Raw genomic sequence first — 20,854 nt, 5'->3', positions numbered from 1 at the left:
TTTGGAAACGGAGATCTATAAGAGTTTAAAAAATAGCACTGGTAAGACTCAAAGTAGACTTTCTGTTGATTCATGGGTTTTGGGTGTGGGGTTTTTTGGTTGTTGTGTTTTGTTTTTTTTTTTCTTTTTTTCTCTATCCATACAGTGATATTTTCCCTCTGGAATATGCAAAACTACTATTTTCCGATTCAAAGCATGACACAAACAATTAACATTAGCAATCATAATAATACGCCAGCATGGCTGAAAGCAAGCTGAATTACTTGAATCATCTGCATGGAAATATTAATAATTGCAAATGATAGCTTTAATAAAGAAGCATGGAAACCTTCTATTAATTCATGTAGTATTCTATTAATACTGATGTTAAATTAAAACTACTGTCCCAAAGTCTATCTGAAAACAGTTGGCAGTAGAAATCTGAGAACACTTTGCTAGAGTCCTTCCCATTTCATCGCTGTTGAAACAGCAGGAAGGAGAATCATGGACAATACTTAAAAAAATATATTTTCCCCTTTAGTATTTTCTAGGGCAGGCAAAGCTCATGGACAAGCCGTAAATGGCATGGAGTGGGAATAATACCTAACAACGAGTTATTTCCCAGGCTCAATGTCTGTCATGGCCTGTTTGCATTCATCCACACAGACGACTCCCCTGAGGTCCTCATGGTTTCCTCTGCATGCTCATGTTCAGTCTCTACATGTATTCTGGTACTAATGCTTACAGATGGGAAAGGCAGCTGGAGAGGTTGGCAGGGAAAACGAGCTCCTTGGTGGCAGTTGCCCAGAGGAATATAAATATTCCCACAGGAAATGCCAGGGGCAGTTGCAAAGGAAGAAAGAAAGCCTGGAGGAGAATAACAGCTTCTTTATGAGGACAGAGGTGAAACGCTCAGGTGAAGAGGAGAAGCAGCAACAATGTATAGGATGTGCATAGACCCTAAAAATAAACCCATTCTGGAACCATCTGTGCTCCACTAAGCCTTTTCCAAAACTTCTTTCTCCTGCCTTCAAGCCAATTTTTAATCACGGGACACAAAGCATTCAGACATGAAGGCTTAAAGCACTGGTGTTCCTATGGTTAGAAGGATGCAACCAACACAACTCAGAACAGGATCGCAGGTAGGACAGCACCAGGGCAGGACATGTTCACTGTCAATATTTGTGCCCAGCATTGTGTGACTGCATAACATGGTGTGTCAAAAATGGCCCGCTGCGAACTACCCATGGACAGTACGGATAACTATAGGACACTGCATCAGCCTGTGCTTTGTTCCTGGTCAGTGTACAAAGAGAAACAGAATCACAGACTGGTCGGGATGGGAGGCGATCACGTAGTCCAATCAAAGCAGGTTCATCAGAGCAGATTGCACAGGAAGGTGTCCAGGTAGGTTTGAATGTCTCCAGAGAAGGAGACTCCACAGCCTCTCTGGGCAGCCTGGGCCAGGCTCTGGCACCTCAAAGGAAAGAAGTTTCTCCTCATATTCAGGTGGAACCTCCTGTGTTTCAGTCTGTGCCCATTGCCCCTCATCCTGTCATTGGGCACCACTGAACAGAGTCTGGTCCATCCTCTGACACCCACCCTGAGATATTTGTAAACATTGATGAGATCCACTCTCAGCTTCTCTTCTCCAGGCTGAACAGACCCAGCTCTCTCAGTCTCTCCTTATAAGAAAGATGCTCCAGACCCCTCAAGATCTTTATAGCTCTCTGCTAGACTCCCTCCAGTAATTCCTTGTCCTTCTTAAACTGGGGAGCCCAGAACTGGACAAACATAGCGCTTCAAATGTAGTCCCTGAGAACTGCGAGGTTAAATATGGGCTAATTGAAATCCAGTCAGAGGATACTCTGGTCTAAGAATATGCCTCCAATCTTGATTATGCAATCAGCTCTTTCACTGGAGGAAATGTCTCTTATTTTCAGAGGAATGACAAAGTCGGATGCAGATGGCTTCATTTAGTACAGCACATGCTTGTGGTGTAGCTAGTTGAAACAGATTTAGGAGTCCGCTCTAATTTGCTTTGCTAAATGGAGGTCAGATGTCAGTAATTTTTGAAACAAACAGGAAACAGGCCTGTGAAGTGTCTTTTTAGCAGAAGCTATCTTGCAGCTCAGGTTTTAGTACCACATAACAAACTACTTTTAGAGTAGCAGGGGCATAATACGTGGCTACAGCCCTCTGGGATTTATCTAAATCATTGTCCTGTTCACACAGGCTGTACTTATTACTCCAGACCATGAAAGGGTGAATGTTTTCTATTAGGAGTGACCATTGCAGCTGGATTGCGCAAATTCAAGTAAAGATTTCAGAAGCCAAGCACTGAGAGTTGATAGCGGTTGATCTGGGAACTGTAAGTGTGCACAGCTGTCCTCACGCAAAATCCTCGTGCAAAATCCTCTGGTAGGATTGTTAAAAAAAAAAATATATATATATATATATATATATATATAAAATTAAATTACCAGCTTGAGGATTCAGGGTATATGTTTCTTGATGCTTTTAATATAATTATATAATTAGCAATGTTTATTAAATTATCTACCTTTGCAGATACTGTGTGAATAAACTAACAAGGAAATCTGAGGCACTGATGCTGCTGTCCACAATCTCCTTTGGCCTCATTTCTACCAAAACATGGTACAAAATATTTCATTAATTTTGAGTATTTGGCCAGGAATTCAGAAAAGACCACATAAGATCATCCGTAGCCTGCTCCTTCCAAATATTCATTCCTGTGCTTGGTCTAAACTCATTTGCCTCATGGTGCTCACTGCATGTGTGGAAATGTCTCCGATGGTTCAAACCGGGCACCTTCCCAAGGAAGCTGCTGCTTCCATAGCACACACAGGGAGTCCACCCAGCAGCAGAAGTGTACGTGCCCCATTTTAAGGTGACACAAATCAGGGATTTTCAATCTCTCTTATGTTTTATTTGACAGAGTAATGTGAAGCAGCAGCATTCATATTTTAGATTAGATAGAAGAGAAGGTGTTTAGATGCTGGACAACTACAGTGGAGTTAGCAATGGATGGAGACATCCATCCAATCTTGGATGAAAACAGAAATTGAACCATTTGAATACCTGCAGGTGCATTTGTAGTGGGTGACTCTAAACATCTAGGCTTGAAAATATCTTCTCTAATTCTCCTTACCAGAGATGAATCAGGACTTGTTATTTTTTGAAGTAAATTGCACTCCTGACCGTGATTCATATCTAAACTGCAAAGACTAACCTTTACTTTCTTCCTTCATCTGAAGCCTTGGAAAAGTTGCAAGGCTTGCTCCACTGTTCCCAAAATGATTCCAACATCATCAGAAGGAGAACAGAACACAGACAAGTTTTACAAGCCTGTCAACAAAGATCTAATCTTGTTATATTACCAGATTTTAATCAAGTTAGTGTCCATCTCCAAAAACACTGTCTCGTTGCTAAAATCTTGGCAATGACATAAATATGCCACTAGGAAAATACTTCAAGCGCAGGATAGGAAGTGGCCACCTGATCCTCCAAACCCCATGTGAAGTAGCCATTGAGTAAGAGTCCTTCCTGAAACTCTGGTTTAACTCCAAGTTAATTTTTTCCTCCATTCCATTGCTCCTGGAACCCCTCTGCTCTGTGGGCTGGAAATCATCCTCTAATATCTACTCACAAGTCTATCTATAGAGTATCTATACCTACTTCTTCTTGTACTGACATTGTCCTTGACTGTAAGTGGCTCTTCAGTTTCTAATGTTTATCCAACAATGATGTATTTACAGGCAATAATAATACTTCTTGCCAGCCTTCATATTGCTAGGCTACAATAACACTGTTTCAGAGGCATCTTATGAAACCTTCCACATTTTAAGAATATAGCTCTCTGGTCATACTTTTAATTACTGGTATTATTCTAGGACTTCATGAGGGCTCTGCTCTCCTCTGTGGTTTTTGTGCTATGTAGGTTCTATACAAAGAGTTTAAAGAACAAGCAATACAGATATGAGATGAGACGGTGGGTGAGTAAAGGCGGTGGGATGCAAAGACACTGGCCTAAGGTTAATCGATAGGAGATTTGTTTCTGTTCTTTGTCTGAGTTCATGAGACAAGACACTTCAGATAGTTTCAAGGAGTACACGTACTTCAGGTGTTTTGTATTCCCAGATGACCGTCTCATTGCATGTGCGCTTACTTACACAGCTCCGTTGTTTTCATTCCTGCCTTGCTCTGAGAACTTTGTCATGGACTGTGACAAGGTGGGACAGTGCTGTCTCCAAACCAACAGCCACTGCGTCCACCAAGCACATGCTCTGCAATGACTGGTATTTATGATGAAGTTTAAAAAATGCCATTTGCCTGAATCTTTATTTAAAGTTCTGCTATTCTAAGTGGCAGACGGAAAAGACTTAACAAGGCCAGGTGGAAAGCCAGGAGATGAAGGGGAAAACGGAGTAGTAACATGAACCTGTGAATTCATTTAGCTGATGCTCTTTTTCCCCTTGCTCCACAACAGAAAGGTGTGTATGGGAGTGGTGTGCCTTAGATCTGGAGTCTGCTCTGCACTAATCACATCAGATACCACTTTACTTTTAAGTGTAAACCGGTACTAATTGTGCAGATCACCCATCCACTTCATATACCCTTAGTATCTAGGTGTTGATAGGTGTCAGATGACCTTGATTTATGAGAACTTCTCTGTATGGATGCTCTACATTTCTTTTGATGGGTTTGCACAAATCATTTAATCAAACTTTTCCATTCTTACTGACAGAGGCATGCAGCAGCAGCCTCATCAACTGCACCCCAGACTGAAGATTGAGAGGCAGTTCAAATGAGTTTGGAATGGGGAGGATGAAGGAATGTAGATCTTCCTCACCTAAACCCTTGGAGAGGGTTAAAGGAAAAAAGAAATAAAAAAAAAAAAAAAGGAAAAAGAAAAAAATCAACTATGTTATTTCAAGGAAAAAATGTTTCAGCCTTTTGGGAGAAAAAATACGTGAGATTTAGGAAATCTGGCTGTAATCACGAGAAAGAAAGGGGACACTGCCTCCAACCTATAAGAATTAAAGAATCAGATATTTTAAAGTGGAAATAGAAAGAATTAACTTTAGGGGCAACAGGAAAGCAAAGTTTCCCTCAAATCATCAGTTTGCTTTCATTACCACCATACAGTGACAAAAGATGTTATTTCAGTGTTTGTGGGTTTGGCTTTTTTTAGAGCTGTCTTTATCCAGCAACCTGTGCAGAAGGATATGTCATTTGTAATCTCCAGACTGTCTTCCTTTCAGCACCATCCTTCTTTATTGGATTCAAAACTCAGCAGGGACTTCGACTTTTCCCAGAATGAATACTTGTCTTCCCGTACTTCTTCTTTGATCACTACTGCACAAACAAAACATCTTCTGATGGAACCCAGTCAGATCACTGCTGGCCATTGCCAACACATTTTTTAATAACAAGTCAGGAGTTTTACAAGGGATTCTTATTCCACCTCAGAGGCTGGTATAACAGTACACTAATAAGGAAAAAACCAAGACAAAACAATTTGGGTTTCTGCAAGAGTAAAGGAAAAATATCACTCAAAAGAACAAAATAAGTGTTTTAATCCTTTTGCCTGTTATTTTTTTTTTCTTCAGCTTGATTGGTATTACTGGTAGCAGGATTCCTCCTATGGAAAATTTCTGCTTTACTAGAGTGAGGATGTGATTATGTGGGATGATGAGAGATGTGTCAGCAGGAGCTGCCTGTGTGCACCTGAGGGACTGACCCAACTTTTACTATTGATGATAACATACAGACTGTGAGATTCACAGCAGTCAGATACATTTACCAATGCCCTGTGAAGTGCCCTGAGCAAATCTCTCCAGATCTTGAGTTGAAGGTCAATGCAGCTCTACAGGACATTCGGTTCATTTACAAATGAACCATTTTTCTTCTCTTTCTCTCTCTTTCTTCTTCTTCATTTTTTCTTCTCAGCATATTCTGTTTGAGTAATTTTTTTTTTCTAATACCACCTACATTTGGACCTTGAGGAACCATCCCTGACTTAGATCTTTAGGAGCAATGTCAATGACTCATTTCCATTCAACCAGCATGTCAACAAAAATCGAGTCCTCTCCCATAAGCTGGGTTTCACTTTTTAATATCTGGGTGCTAAATGAAATGTTTACTGGCTTATTTTTCATTGCACAGCCAACAAAGAAGGACAGAACAGGAGAAAACAAGGCCAAAATAGGTTTTTGTAGTCAAAGGGGGTTCCTGGCTGAGTTCTTCTCCATTCTCATTTGTGTTGGGGTCTCTCCTGGCAGCACAAACACAGATGACAGATGATTTCATTACTTGCTGCTATATCTGAGCTTTCCAATCCTCATAATTTCTTTTGATGTATGGTTACCTAGAGTTTAGGACAGTAGAACGTTTCTACTGGTGTGGAGGGTGGATTGTGAATGGAGGACAGAGGGTTGCATAAGGAACTGAGGACAAGATGTCAGAAGATAGATTTGGAAGAACATGGACTAGATCCAGTTCTTTCCCGTTCCCACTTCAGCATGACTGAGGAATAAGCTTCCCATCAATGCAGCAGCTACATGGGCTGGGGCAACAGTAATGGTGAAGCTCATTTCCAAAAGCAAAATATCCATCTCACTAGTTGATCACCAAAGCAACACCCTTTGCCATGTCAACTAGATATTCAAGCTGGTCTTAAAAAATCCAGTGTGCGAGACCTCAAACCCTTCCTAGCAGTTACGTTCCAATACAGCAGCTGTGCTCCAGTCCCTTCAGACAGAACTGCCTTTGGGACTCCAGCTGCACTGACAGAAAAAAGGAAAATCAAGCAAGAGATGTGTGAGAAGCAGAAAAATATGGAGCAGATGCAGAACTTGAGCCTTACTGGATGTCTCCTCTGTCTTCAATTCAGCAGGCACTCATGGAGTGAGGTACGTGGATGCAGTGGGACAGGAATAAGGAACCGACAGATTTCTACTTTGGGCCAAGGTTCAGGACTATCAGATTTAGTCTTCAGGTTCTTCTATTGTTTTTTTTTTTTTTTTTTTTTTTTTTTTTTTTTTTTTTTTTTTTTTTTTGCCAGGCATTACCTAAATTTCCTTGTTTCACCCACTTAGCAGATGCCTTCTTCCATCCAAATTGCAACAGGAAAAAAAGACCCAAATAAGAGGACCGAATTATCAAAACTGATTTGCTCTTGGGACACTTTGAAGAGGTGTGATAAAGATGTGCAAAACCTTCAGTTTGTATAGGGGAAATCTGTAATGCAACATGAATCTGGACTGCCTTCACTAGGGCATATTTAGAACTTTCGAAAAGAAAAGTAACTCTACAGTCACTGAGTTAGTTCATGCTGGTTAATGCTTGCTGGACACTATTTTTGCATGATACAGTGGGAATTTAAAAAGATGGACTCCCTTAATTCACAGCGTATACTGGGAAGTACTTAATTGCTGCACTCGTTTTAATGCTGAAGATGATTACAAAATATAAAACTTAAAGTCAAAGTTTAAATACCTGAAGAATAATTTAAAAGAGATTAGCTAGGCCACTTGTGTGTTAGAAGCTGGATACATTTATGCTATATTGTCTAACTATTTATGCATTATTTACTCAAGCATTTATAAAAGATTCAGCATAAAAGCAGGGAATATAGTTACAATGAAAAATTTGCATTCTTGATTAGGTATAAATTAATTCAGGTCTTCAAGCACTATGGGAATTAACATTACATGCACAATAAAAAGGATGAAATGGAAGTTTAAACTGATGCACCATAAATGTTCCTGTTGAATGTTTTAAGCTTTTTTTTCTTTCCATTAGCATAGATTATTCTGTTTGTAGGTGCTGGGTTGAAAAGAATATTCCTGTTGTTAGTAAGAAAGACCCTCTTGATAGAAATGCTCAAGAGGAAGACTTAGCGTAAGACTTTGTAGGGATGCTCCACTCTAGGACAGCAGTAATTCTTTCACTTAGGTCACTGTCTATCATCTTGTTGTAATCCTGGGGAAGGTTCCTCCACCTTTTTCTCCTCTACTACCAGTATAAGATTTTTCTTAAGGGTTATCATTGCACAGCACTTAGTGCGCTTAGTTCTAAGCTCAGGCGTAATGCTCCTAGACAAGACAGCACAAATAGTACAGAAATACCAGTCAAGTAATCCAACAAATACAGAAATACCCAACCAGGCCACTCCTTTTAAAACATATTCCTGTGACTCAGGCTGAATACATACAATACTTATGATAACTGATACACATCTACCCGTTACTTCCCACTAAGTTTCCTTCTCTCCTGTCTTTTGTCTCTGTAGCCCTAACTCTTCTTCACAGACTTTCTTTCACTGACATGTGCATTTGACCTCACAAACTCCCTTCTGTACCTCTGAACCAGGGAAATGTTTCTATGCAGTTTCATTGGTTTGTATTCATGATTTTGTGAACACTGATAGGGAAAAAGCTACTCGAGATGTTTCTCTTGCTGTTTAAGAAAACTTCTAAGTTCTTTAGCAGAAGGAAAATTGAAACTAACCCAAAGAAAATAGGAAGATTTAACTCTATCTCCTCTGGTCTAGATCTGGGCATTATCTATCAGAGAATGTAAAATGCCTTAGGTTATCAAGTGCTGCCTTATAAAAAAATAAAACTTTCCCCCCAACTTGCAACACTACACACTTAAATCCCGGTTTCCCCTTATGAAGCACTCTGTGCTCGCTGAATTTTTTGCTGCATCAATAAATCATGCACAGTTCTCTTCCTGCACATAAATAGGCTTTTGGTCCTATGCAGAGAAGCCGCTATTACAACTCACCCAATATATCAGTCAAAGAAACCATGTACATACTTGGGAATGTAAAAGCCACAACCGTTTTTCAACACCATACACAACCTGGACAGTGTTATTAGGAGGCTTGAGTAAGCCCGTAAGTGTCGTACACCCAACCAAGTTCAAAGCATGCAAACAGATTACTCACCTCAAGCACAAGAAAAGCATAAAGGCAACTATAAGGGCCCCTACTGATATACAGTGCCCCAGGTAGTTTATGATGAGAGCAATCTTGTAATGGAGTGCGTACTTCCTCTGGAGGTAAAGAGATAACATGATTAAATCAGCATGACTCTCTAAGCACTGACATTACGGAACAGTAAATCAGTTTAGGAAACAGTAATTACTTTTCTCAACTTTAAAATGATATAATAGCCGCAGAGCTGATGCTTATGTATAAGCAAAACGCGGTGCACAGGAGTACAGGCTTGGTTTCATTTCAGCTTGGGATTGATTTGTCCGCGGTTTGTTACAAATCTCAGAAAAAGAAGTTATTTTTTCCCTCTTTTTATTTTTTTTTTTTTCACTGCAATTTCCTCAAGATTTATTTTTTTTTCATTATTACACTATTTTTAAACTTTGTTGTTTTAGGCTGACAAAACTACCAAAGACACATCTTCTTACAGTTTTAAAAGTTATAAAACATTATTGTGTAAGGAAACTGCATGCTCTGAAATAACTAGGTTATGCCACTTTCCTACTCAAATGGTTTGGTTTTCACACAAAACCGAATCAGTTGTCAGTAAGAGTAAAAAATAAGCCCTTTCCACAGAGTGGGATTTTTCTCTGGGGCACATTCCTTGCAAGCTGTGATGCTTATCTTTCAAATTGAGGACAGAACCAATGCAGACTGAAAGAGGTGGAATCCGGTGGCATCCTTTCCGTTTTGAGAGAGCCTGACAAACCACAAAACCTGTTGCTTTTAGCAGCAACCCAAGTATGTGGCGAAACTTAATGTATCAGTGTCTATTTCCCGGGATGCTGAGGAGATTATTGGTAGGTTCTTGACCCAGCAAACATAAAAATAAGTACAAAAGTGCTCCCACCTAAATCAGTTAATTTAGTGATGTGACCAAACTTTGACCTTGACATAACTGGAACATTCTTTATTGGTGGGCTACTGCTGGCCTCAAAATAGTAGAAATTTCTCCTCTCTTAGCCTGATGGATAGGAACTGGTAGAAAAACACTATTCAGATAAATACTGAAGCTGGTTAAAAGTTGAAAGGTATTTGCTGCTAAAAGAATAAATTCCTTTTAAAACAATGTATATTTATTAGTTTTGGCATTTCTTTCTTCTCAGGTTAAGCAGGTCTTTCCCAACTTTGGGATGTTGTCCTCCTTCAGAAGAATGAGACCTCTGGAAACTAACCACCTAAATTTCCTCCCTTGTGATAAAAATACAAAAGTAGAATCCTACCAATGGCACCAGTTTTCTAATTTTGGTTGAACTTCCTTTGTTTCATTTTTTTTTTCCTAACAATTTCCCTAAACATTTTATTATAGCCAAAAGAATTTGTTAGTGAATGAATGTTTGGATGAAACTACTACCAGCCGCTGTAGGGAATCTGTTCCATTGTTTTTGAAGATAGCATCTCTCAGCACTCTGCCAGAGAGCGAGCATGCCCTCCTGGAATCATTTTCATGATAAAATCTGCCTATATCTTCAGCACAGGGAATAATGTGCCGTTTCTGGACAGAACTCAACCATGTAAGGTATTTTTAAGTCTATTATAAAATCCGCTAAAATAAACTTCTCCATACACAGGCCCATTTTCTGAATAGCCTTGAGGAGAAAAAAAACACAAAACAAAACAAGGCACCACAAGATCTGAATTCCACACTGAATTTTATTTATCCTTAAGTCACAGGGACACAGGAAAAGTCTAACTGATGTGCCTACCTGAAATGCAATGTTGTACTGTCCCTGGCAAACTGCATTGCTTATTTACTTTCCTACTTAGTTCCCAGAATTATAGAATCAACAAATATTTCAGGTTGGAAGGGACCCATAAGGATCATAAAGCCCAACGCCTTGCTTCTCGCAGGACTCTTTAAAACTAAACCATATGACTAAAAGCGTTGTCCAGAATTGCTCATGTAGTGCTAGAAATCTTCTAGAAGATGACAATGTTCCTCCCAGGCCAAGGATCCTGCTCTTTAAATCTGACCCTTCAGCTCCCTCCTTCGGCTCCTAACCTCTATTTCAACTTCGCTGAAGTTTTAAGAGGGTATGGTTCAAAACATAAGAAAATTAATGGGAAAAAAATTAATTAAGCTCTTATTTGACACACTGATGCTGAACGATGACACACTGATGCTGATCCTCTTCCTGGCACTAATAGGATTTCCTGAAGGCAAATTCAAATACCATAGAAACAAGAACTGCCTCAGTGTCTATGAAAACTAAGCTGACAGGGTGGCAAGATCACTTTCCATCAGCCTACATGCAATCTGCATCTCTGATAGAATTGGAGAGAATACCTTCAGGTATGAAAAACAAGTGCCCAGAATCAGTCATGTGTTGGTCAAAGCTCAGTTCATGTAAAATACTTGCGTAACTCTTTCTGTCTCACCCTCTTGAAGAGAGATACATTTAAAATGGTAACAACGTTCTACAGGTACCCAACACTCATCTGCTTCCAGCAAGATGTTTCACTCCACTATAATGCGGATTTAAATCCTATTCAGGCTTAGGAGGAGGGCTGTTACATTAGAAAGGAGATAGAAATGAGATGGTCAGACATTCTGTTAGCCTCGCTGTCTGGACCACAGCTGGTCATATCACTGGAATCCTCTTCCATGTTGTACCTTATGCACGACAATCACATCATATCAATCCAACAGTGCAGAGTTATCTAAAAGCCAGCTCCTAACAGGTAAACTGAGGAAGCACAACCTCACGTCTTTACTTGCACCAGCTTTGGAAATCCAAACCACATTGGGCTCCCTGCAGGCTAATGAAAGATTCTGTCCAGAGGATGTTTTTCCTTTGCTTTAGGTAGAATGGAACTGCTAATCTACCCTTCCTCCTACAACAACATGCTGAGAGAGTTGGGATTGTGCAGCCTGGAAAACAGAACGCTCCAGGGAGACCTTATTGTGGTCTTTCCATACTTAAAAGGCGTCTGTAAGAAAGATGGGGACAGATTTTTTAGCAGGGCCTATTGTGATATGACAAGGAGTGATGGTTTTAAATTAAAGAGGGGAGATTCAGGCTGGGCATGAGGAAGAAATTTTTGACACTGAGGGTGGTGAGAGCCTGGCCCAGGTTGCCCAGAGAGGTGGTGGATGAACCATCTCTGGAGACATCCCAGGCCAGGCTGGACAGGGCTCTGAGCAACCTGAGCTGGGTGAACATGTTCCTGCTCATGGGTTGGACTAAATGAGCTTTGAAGGTCCCTACCAACCCAAACAATTCTATGATTCTAAACCAAATTAGCTAATGATTCGAACAATCAACCACCTAATGGCAGCACTCTTAGCTCTCTATATGACAAGGATCTTTCTCCATCTAACAGAACTTCCTGACAGGTCCCGACAGTCTTTACATCACAGATCTTCCTGCAAGGCTCTGCTCTCCCTTCCCCATTCAGTCATTTAAATTTCTCCCTGTTGCCAGGATGATCTCATCACCAGTGTGGTTTAAAGACAGCATATCTCTTCTCCAAAGACTTCCAGAAGCAACTGGGAAGTATCTTTGTCATCCAAGATGCCTCTGAGCTCACTGCTTTCCTGTTCTGAGCCAGCTGGAAGCTGGGTAGTTGTGGCTAATGTGACCATGCTCCTAAGCGGGATACACTAACTTAAGCCCGGCATGGTGCTAACTCAGCTACACAGCTTCAAACCACCTCAAAACATTAGTAGAGCCAAATTTATATCCAGCTGTCAAAGGCAACATACACAAGACCAAAGTTCCTAATTTATAGCTCTTTTTTGGAGGCTAGGATGTATTTTTTGCTGCCTGAGAGTCTTTACTTGTCTTCTAAGATGAGCACAGACTTATGCTAGATTCAGCAAAGGTCCCTTTGACAACAGGAGCTTGCCGGCTGAGAAGAAGCTTTCCATTTGTCATTTATTATGCCATCAAATAGCCAGTTGGATCAAAATTATTTCTGTACCTAATTCTTGTGCCTGGAGAAGGAGCTAACTGAAGACGGGATGAAGTCTGATATTAGAACACCAACATTTGTGTATCTACCCAACATCTGAACCAATATCTGGAACAATTACGCACAGTTATACACGCACAGGCATCTCATGTCCCTTCAGGTGTACTCAGGGGACTCTGTGGTTCCTTGTTGGTTCTGGTGACTGACTTCCAGTTATTGCTGCTAAAGGACACAGGAATTCCAGAAGGAATTCCGGGTGCATGGAAACACACTAAGGCATTTTAAATTACACTGTATAACTACATGCAGGCAACTAGATCCCAGCCAAAGTGGAAATCTGGGAGCAAAACAGTCCCAGAGCACAGTTTTATCAGCTGCTGCCCTGGGTCTTGGCCTCAAGTAAAGCAATGCTGTGCTAATGTAATCCATCAGTGAATGTTTGCTACAGGAGCTTATGTCTCTAAGGATGACCCACAGGTGAAAAGAAAACCCTAAAATTTCCTTTGCTACATCACCAGCACTCTGGCATAAAGCACGTAGCACTGGATTGAGGGCTGATCTTGAAAATTCCTGTTCTTGTCCCATGTATCAGCCACTGCATTTGAGGCCAAGCCATGTAATTCTTTAGCACTCTGGCTGTGAGTGGCCAAGTCTGAAAGTAGCATTGTTTTGTGCATTAAAAATAAACACGAAACACAGGGGTACCTCCTGGCTGATGCATAGCACCTGCTAGGATCAGTCAAGAAATAACAATAGACCCATATGTGTGCTTGCATCTCACCTTTAATCAAAATGGAGGATTAGAAAAATCCATGGGGATTTCTTTTTTTTTTGAGATCACCAAACAACCCAAATATTCATATGTAACACTGAGCATTATGTAGAGATTTCGAAAATATTCACAAATATTAATATTTGTAAAGCTTGCTGCAAATCTTTAAAGATCTAATAAATGAGATTTTAAGCTTTTGCAAACAAGGGTGGGAGAACATCTGTACTTTCATCTGTTTAAGGAACGTGCTAGTTAAGAAGTTTTAAGCTATCACCATAGCTGCAAATTTTTTCAAAGCAAAAACAGAGTAAAGGAAATAATCCTGTCCTCTAGTCACAATACTCCTCCAGCCTCTTCAAATAGAATTCCTCTGTATTTGCTTGTGCAGAGATAGCAACTCTTCAAGTCATGCAGACAAACACACAGAGTGTCATTAAAGTACAGCAGCATTTTGCAGAGCTGGTACAGCAGACTCTTACTGACAGTTCAAGATCTTATACCAGCTAAACCACACCAAAAATTTCAAGTCTTTGCCCAGCTCTGTTCCCCAATCTCTAACTCAGCCCTGACTGCTATGTACACCCCCTCTTACTCATTTTTGAGGGGGTGGTTTTGCGGAAGTGTAAATCCACTTCATTCAGAGATGGTCTGCTGTCCCTCTCAACTTCAGCCGCACTTTCCCTTCCCTTGCTTGTGCTAGCCTCATCCCTCCTGCAGTAATGCATTAAGATGGTTTAGGGAACTGATCTGTCTGAAAACATTCCCAGCAAAAACTAGTTTTTCACTTCAACTTGGAAAGAAATTCCCACCAGGGTGGTCCCAGCTTAGATCAGCTTATATCACCATGGGAGCCTCTCCACTGTGCTGGACCACCTTGTTTGTGTATCGGTCCTTCTGGATGGCAGTTGTATATTTGTATATTTTTTTCTTCCATTCTAAAAGCCTCTAGCAATAGTGTGAAGGAGTGGGCTACCACCAAATCACCTAGCCAGTGGGCAAGGGTGGGCATTCTTCAACAGCTGGTGTGTAGTTATTTGTTTTCCGATTCACTTGTCAAAGTCCACATTCAGCAATAACATGGATCTTTCAGGATGGGTGCCAAAGCACATCATGACTGTTCTGGGCACAGCACCAGTTCAGATGGTTCCTGCATACTAAATCCAGATTAGCTCTGCAAGTAGCCCTCAGCAGGTGAGACTTTGACTTCTTCACTGTTTGTAACCAGCGTGGCACAACTCCAATGACAGAGTGAGTGGAATGAATCCCAAGACATATCCAGGCCTGAGCTGCTGGGCTTTACCTAGGTTATTAGGGGGAAAGTCACACCTGGCAGAGAGACAGCACAAAGACTATTGTAGAATAGTTCGGGTTGGAAGGGACCTTCAAAGCTCATCCAGTGCCACCCCTGCCATGAGCAGGGACATCTTCACCAGCTCAGGTTGCTCAGAGCCCCGTCCAGCCTGGCCTGGGATGTCTCCAGGGATGGGGCACCCACCACCTCTTTGGCCTCATGTTCCACCATAACACTCAAACAGGAGGAAGAGAAGGAGAACATGGCATGAAAGGCTTGAAGCTTTAAACTGTTCTGGTGAATGTCTATGATACCTTCAAGAAAAGCTAAGTCATTTGACAAGAAAAGGACTTCGCATAATGGCTTGCAGCCTTTCTGAAGGAGCTTAACCCTACATGCTAATTTCATTCTGTAAATTCCTATGTAATGCAGAATTGGTTCAATGTTTTTAAGACCGCTGGGACCTGACTCTGCTGTTTATGTATTTTTCTGCTGCTGCCCCTGTACATATTTGCAGAAGGAAAAATGAAATTGAGATCCAGAAAGGTCAGTTGTTGTTGAGACCTTAGAACTGATAGGTGCTGGGTGGAATCAGCTGGTGAAAGCTTATTTTCCAGTGCCAAAGAAGCTTTTGGTCTTTTTATTATTATTACTAACAACTATGGTAGCAGCTGTAGGATCTGAACAAAGAGGAATGATCTGCATAAACCTACATCATCAGGGACCAAGTGTAATAAAGCACCCTTTTACAAAACACACGTGAGTAGGGGATATGGAGAGAGGACAAGTGATTTGCCTCAGTTCACAGGGAGGGTTTGTTGCAGAGACAGAAATAGAATCCATCTCAGAAGTCCCAAATTAGTACGTTAACCTTAAGCTTAGCTTTCATTCATGTATGCTGAGAAATGTCATTGAGAAGAATGAAGGGAAAAGTACAGACCTTGTCATCCAAAATAGGCTCGCACTGGGAGTAGTTTATCTTGGAAGCCCATGTCCCGTTGCCCAGGCATTCTCTGTAGGCATTTCCTGGTATTGACCAAAATAAAAGAGAGATGAACACTCTGTGCTGGACATTAAAAAGCCTAGTAATTTCACAGTTTTAATAAAAGGTTACAGAATAGATTATTCACAAGGCAAATAGACTTATCCCACCTCTATGAGGACTAGAGCAGCCACTGAAGAGGAGAAATAAAGAACATAAACATACTGGGAGATATAAAATATTTAAAGATACTTATTGATAATGTTTACTTACAGCATATGGGTCCAGAAGACAGTAAAGGTATGAAAAGAGTGTTGCAAGAGAAAGCTTAATGTTAGTATTGTCTTTTAAAAAGCAGTTAAATTATGTGTTCAAAAGTGGACAGAAAAGTTTAGGTCTTTAGTGTTCCACCTAGGAGAATGGTATGTGTATGGTAAAATTATTGCTCTACTCCCCTCTCATTTATCCTACTGTAAACTAGAAGCAACATTCTCAGAGGTACCAATTTTCTAGAGTCTTCCTATGCAATAACATTATTTGTAAAATTTCTTCAAAGCACCTGAAAAAGAAGAAAGACAAGCACATCTCCCAATCCTGGAGCAGGCGGGCTGGGGAGTCCACACAAGAACGTCCATGAGCAGGTTTCAGAAACGGGTACACTGAGGTTAGGATGTGTTCACCCATCCTCTGTGAAAACGAAACCACTTTTGATATCTTTCTGAAGTGCCAGTTTTCCCAGAACATATTATAAATGAAAATCATTAATTCCTTTACTGAAGCAGGGAGATTTAATGTCCATTTGCAATGTGACCCTGAGGAGCTCTGGGAACCACGTGTAGTAATATTGGGGGTGTGGAGGAGAGTTCAACTTCTGGAAAGCAGTGTTCTTCATCCCAAGGAACGCAGAGAGAAAACTGCACAGTTTTGCTATATAAATTACCTTCCTCCACTCATCAGAAGCACACCCAACCCCCAGCAATAGGTTTTTTTTTCCATGCTTATTTTGAACTGTGTCTTAGAAACAAGAAAATTAAAACAAAACAGGAAATTCAGAAAGATCCCCAAAGGACACATAGAGCAACTTCCTAATGAACTCTTCATGATGTTCTTGCTGCCCTTTACCCAATTTCTTCTTGAGTCTTTGCCATGGTCATTCAGTGCTAGTTCAGCACCCAACCATCAGGAAAACAAGATGTCAAATAAAAGCAGGAGACTCAATGTTTCTAAAAGTGCTGTTGATGACAGCCTTTGAAAAAGGTAAACAAACTTTTTGAAAAAGTGCTTTTTCTTACACAGAAGGAAAGTCCACATGGAAAACAGCAAGTAACAGTTCACTAGATGCTCCAGATTACACCATATCCATAAAGAACACAATATCATGTTGCTTTTGTCTATTTGCAATTTTTCACTGTTTCTTTTCGGAGTGACAAGGCCAAATAAAATAATGACATTACAGTTGGATTAACTACAGAAACTTGAGCTAAAGGTTAAGGATCTCAGTTTCCATTTCTCTCCCTAGTTTACAGACAACTTTACCCATTTCCCTCTCTTTCTTACTGGAAAATGAGGTATAAACTGCAATTATCTGGGCTATTTTCTTTTTGTACATTTTTCCCCTGAAGGGTAAGCAGATGATTAAACTTCACTGCTCAGTGTTGTGTTGATTATTATTCAACATCTCAAGCTGAATCTGTCTTGGGGCATGTTTTACTTTCTTCCTCTGAGACCAGGTCTGAGTGGGATTCAGGTGGTTGGACCTGAGTTACATCCTGAAGAGCCCTTGTACTGAAGCTCTCTCTGCAGAATGGTTACTGATGCTGAGTCTCTGTAGCAAAACTAGGGAAAGAGGACCCATTTGACCCCAAAACTCATTTCAAAGATTTCTCTTAGCTGAAAAAGAAAGATTAGGAGTGCTCTCCCTATCCACGCTAACTTCTTCCTTGTTCTTTCCATTTTCCAGGTACAGAAACAGAAGCAAAACATGTATACGTGATTTCCCGAAAATGACCTGGCAGGACCATGGCAGAGCTGCGAACCATCACAAACCATGTGTTCTACCTTCTCAGGCCATGATACCTCTGTCTCCCACACTACACCTTCCCTGTTCATTATAACCTTCTTTTCAGGAGGATAAATACGTGCCTCATATTTATTACCTAAAAGAAGTATTAGAGAACGGGTCATGATAAGCAAAGCAAAATGGAGTGTAACGAATGCCATTCATTTCCACCTCCATTTTGATGTGTAATCTTAGAATATTAGGGGTCATAAAATGTGCCTCTGAGCTCTCAGTTCAAATTCAGGAATCCTATACGACACCCACATCAAAGTTCTTCAAGAAACAGTGATTTGGGTTTATGAGCTGTCACACCAGATCTCTTACACAGCGAGTATTTGGTCAAGAGGAGGATAAAACCAAAAATCAAACAAAGTCCAGAATCTCCTCCAGTATCAGCCACTTCTCAGAAATAAACACATCAAGTAGATCTGACTTCTGGGAATGTCTAATTCCAAACTCCAGTAGTCATAAGTGATTTATACCCAAAAGCAAAGGTCTTTCTTTCTTCCAAATGTCTTACAGCATTAGTTCTAATAGCCACATGGAAACAAGTTTCCAATCATACTGAATATGTTTTCGTATATCTATTTTAATAACGTAATAGAGATCTTTACCCAGTGCTTTAAAGGAGAAATATCTGATTTAGTGAATGAGGTAATATTAGAGAGCAAGAGCTTCACTGCAGGCATCTGGAAGAAGTAGCTCTTGTTCGTGCACAAATGAATCCCATGGCACATAGTAAGTGAGTTTAGCATTTCTTGCGGACATTGGACTGACCGCATATGTACTGGAGAGACACTCGCTGCGTTCGCAGACACTCAGTCACATCTGGCATGTGCTGAACTTCCCGTGTGAGCTTGTATGTCTCTGCACAGAAGACCCTGGGTGACTTCTGGTAGTCAGCTTAGTCTTTTTCATAGCAGCAAACAGCTGCTTCGTAGCATCCCTACTTACTGTCAAAAGCAGCACAGAGAAGATGGAGAAATAACAGACTCTGGACTCAATAACAGGCTGAGTCACTAGGACACACAGAGCTGTAGCAGTGATCAAAGCAGCAAAGAGATGTCAAAAAGATGACAGATCCATTGGTTCTGTGAAAGACAGCAATGGAAGATGTGTTCTCCATGCAAAGGAAAAGAAGAGGGATCTTACCAAGAGACTTTTATGATCTCTTTGGTGGTTGAAGATAATGAAGAATATTCCTTTCAACCTGTTTTTCCAGTGAGAACTGGGGTTAATGTGCTTTGTACTACAAGCATTGTTGCCCTTTTCTTAAAGCACCGTATACAGAAAAAGACTGGATTAAGTTGAATTTTTCTTAACGATCGTCTTGAAAAACAGGGAGAAAAGGGAAGAGTCATGATGGAGAACTCCATTGTAGAAACAAACAATGAACACTCAAGAAGAAAAGAACAGTTACACGGTCTTTCTGGGGCAACAATTAGTTAATGAGAACAACTAACATCATCCCTTTTTTCCTTGTTAAGAAAAATTGTGGCAGTTTTCATTTCTGCAGACAAATGTCAAGCTGAAGAGCTCAGTATACTTTACTTTCTCTTATTTTTTCCTTCCTTACTGATTTTATTCTAAAGAACAGATAAACAAAATAAATTGAGAGGGTTTTGGTGGTTATATCTTGTGGTTATTTGTGCTCTGTGCTCATAATGACACAGGCAACACACAGCTTTTCTACACATGGCTTTTGACGTATCATCCAACATTCATTTCTATGCTTCAGTCTGTGGCCTCTTTGACTTTGAAACTGTTGATTCCCTTTTGTTGTAGACTATTAGCAACACTCTTGGCACTTGATTGCTTCTGCTTAACCATCAGTCCAGAGGACAAGCAAGGAGGCATTGCCAGCAGGTCAAGGGACATGATCCTTCTTCTCTACTCAGCACTGATGAGGCCACCTCTGAAGTACTGTGTGCAGGTCTGGACTCACCAGTACAAGAGACACACAGACATACAGGAGAGAGCTCAACAGAGGGACACAGGGGCTGAAGCACCTCACATATGAGGAAAGGCTGAGAGAGCTGGGGCAGTTTGGTCTGGAAAAGAGAAGGCTCGGGGGAGGATCTTATCGATGCATACAAATGCCCAAAGGGAGCGTGCAAAGCAGATGGAGCCAGGATCTTCTCAGTGGTGCCCAGTGACAAGACCAGAGGCCACAGATACAAACTGGATCACAGGAGGTTCCCTCTGAACATCAGGAAACAAATTTTCACTGCGAAGGTGACTGAGCACTGGCACAGGTTGCCCAAGGAGGTTGTGGAGTCTCCATCCTTGGACATATTCAAAAGTCATCTGGCCACAGTCCTGGGCAACCAGCTCCAGGGGTCCTCGCTTGAGCAGAGGGTGGGACCCGACCCGACGACCTCCACAGGCCCCTTCCAACCTCAACCATCCCATGATTCTCTGATTAGCAGGACACTATTATGCTCTGGAACAACTCTAAAATGCAGCTTAGGTCCAATGTTTTATGAGAGTTCAGGAGGTAAAACCTTGACCCTAATTTAATTTTCAGCAGCAGATGATGTCACACTTCCGAATAGAGTACGCAAAGAGGAGTATTTGATGAATTTTTAATTTATTTTTTTAATTGACTCTGTTGAGGAACATAAAGCTTTTTAGGTAGCGGAAACTCAATCAGTATAGATTTGCCTTGTGGTAGGCTTGTATTTAGTCAGTAAAAGTCCATTAAAAGCATGAAACAAACAACAGACAGGAGCAGAGGGTAAAGGTAAGTGGATGTAATTCTCTGCAGGAAGTTAAGTACATCCTTCAAGTCATTAGCGGGTGAAATAAAATTCCAAGCACTGTGTGCAAGC

The 20,854-nt window shown here is 40.8% G+C and overlaps 1 protein-coding gene across 7 annotated transcripts in view; it reads right to left on the bottom strand.

Moving 5' to 3' along the window:
* The window catches only part of CRHR2 (corticotropin releasing hormone receptor 2), a 146,981-nt gene that overhangs the window by 53,456 nt on the left and 72,671 nt on the right, over positions 1-20,854 (bottom strand). For 6 of the 7 annotated variants that reach the window (XM_065050323.1, XM_065050319.1, XM_065050321.1 and 3 more), the window contains 2 exons: positions 15,923-16,008; positions 8,957-9,063 (listed from right to left, as the gene is read on the bottom strand). In XM_065050323.1, coding sequence (XP_064906395.1) covers positions 8,957-9,063; positions 15,923-16,008 — 193 coding nt within the window. Of the gene's footprint in view, positions 1-8,956; positions 9,064-15,922; positions 16,009-20,854 lie in introns of those variants that run through there. The other variant, XM_021299486.2, reaches the window with a different exon arrangement.

The sequence above is a fragment of the Columba livia genome, chromosome 2, assembly GCF_036013475.1.
Source record: "Columba livia isolate bColLiv1 breed racing homer chromosome 2, bColLiv1.pat.W.v2, whole genome shotgun sequence".
Classification (NCBI taxonomy): domain Eukaryota; kingdom Metazoa; phylum Chordata; class Aves; order Columbiformes; family Columbidae; genus Columba; species Columba livia.
The sequence above is the reverse complement of the archived record's forward strand: the minus strand, read 5'-3'. Positions and strand labels throughout refer to the sequence as shown.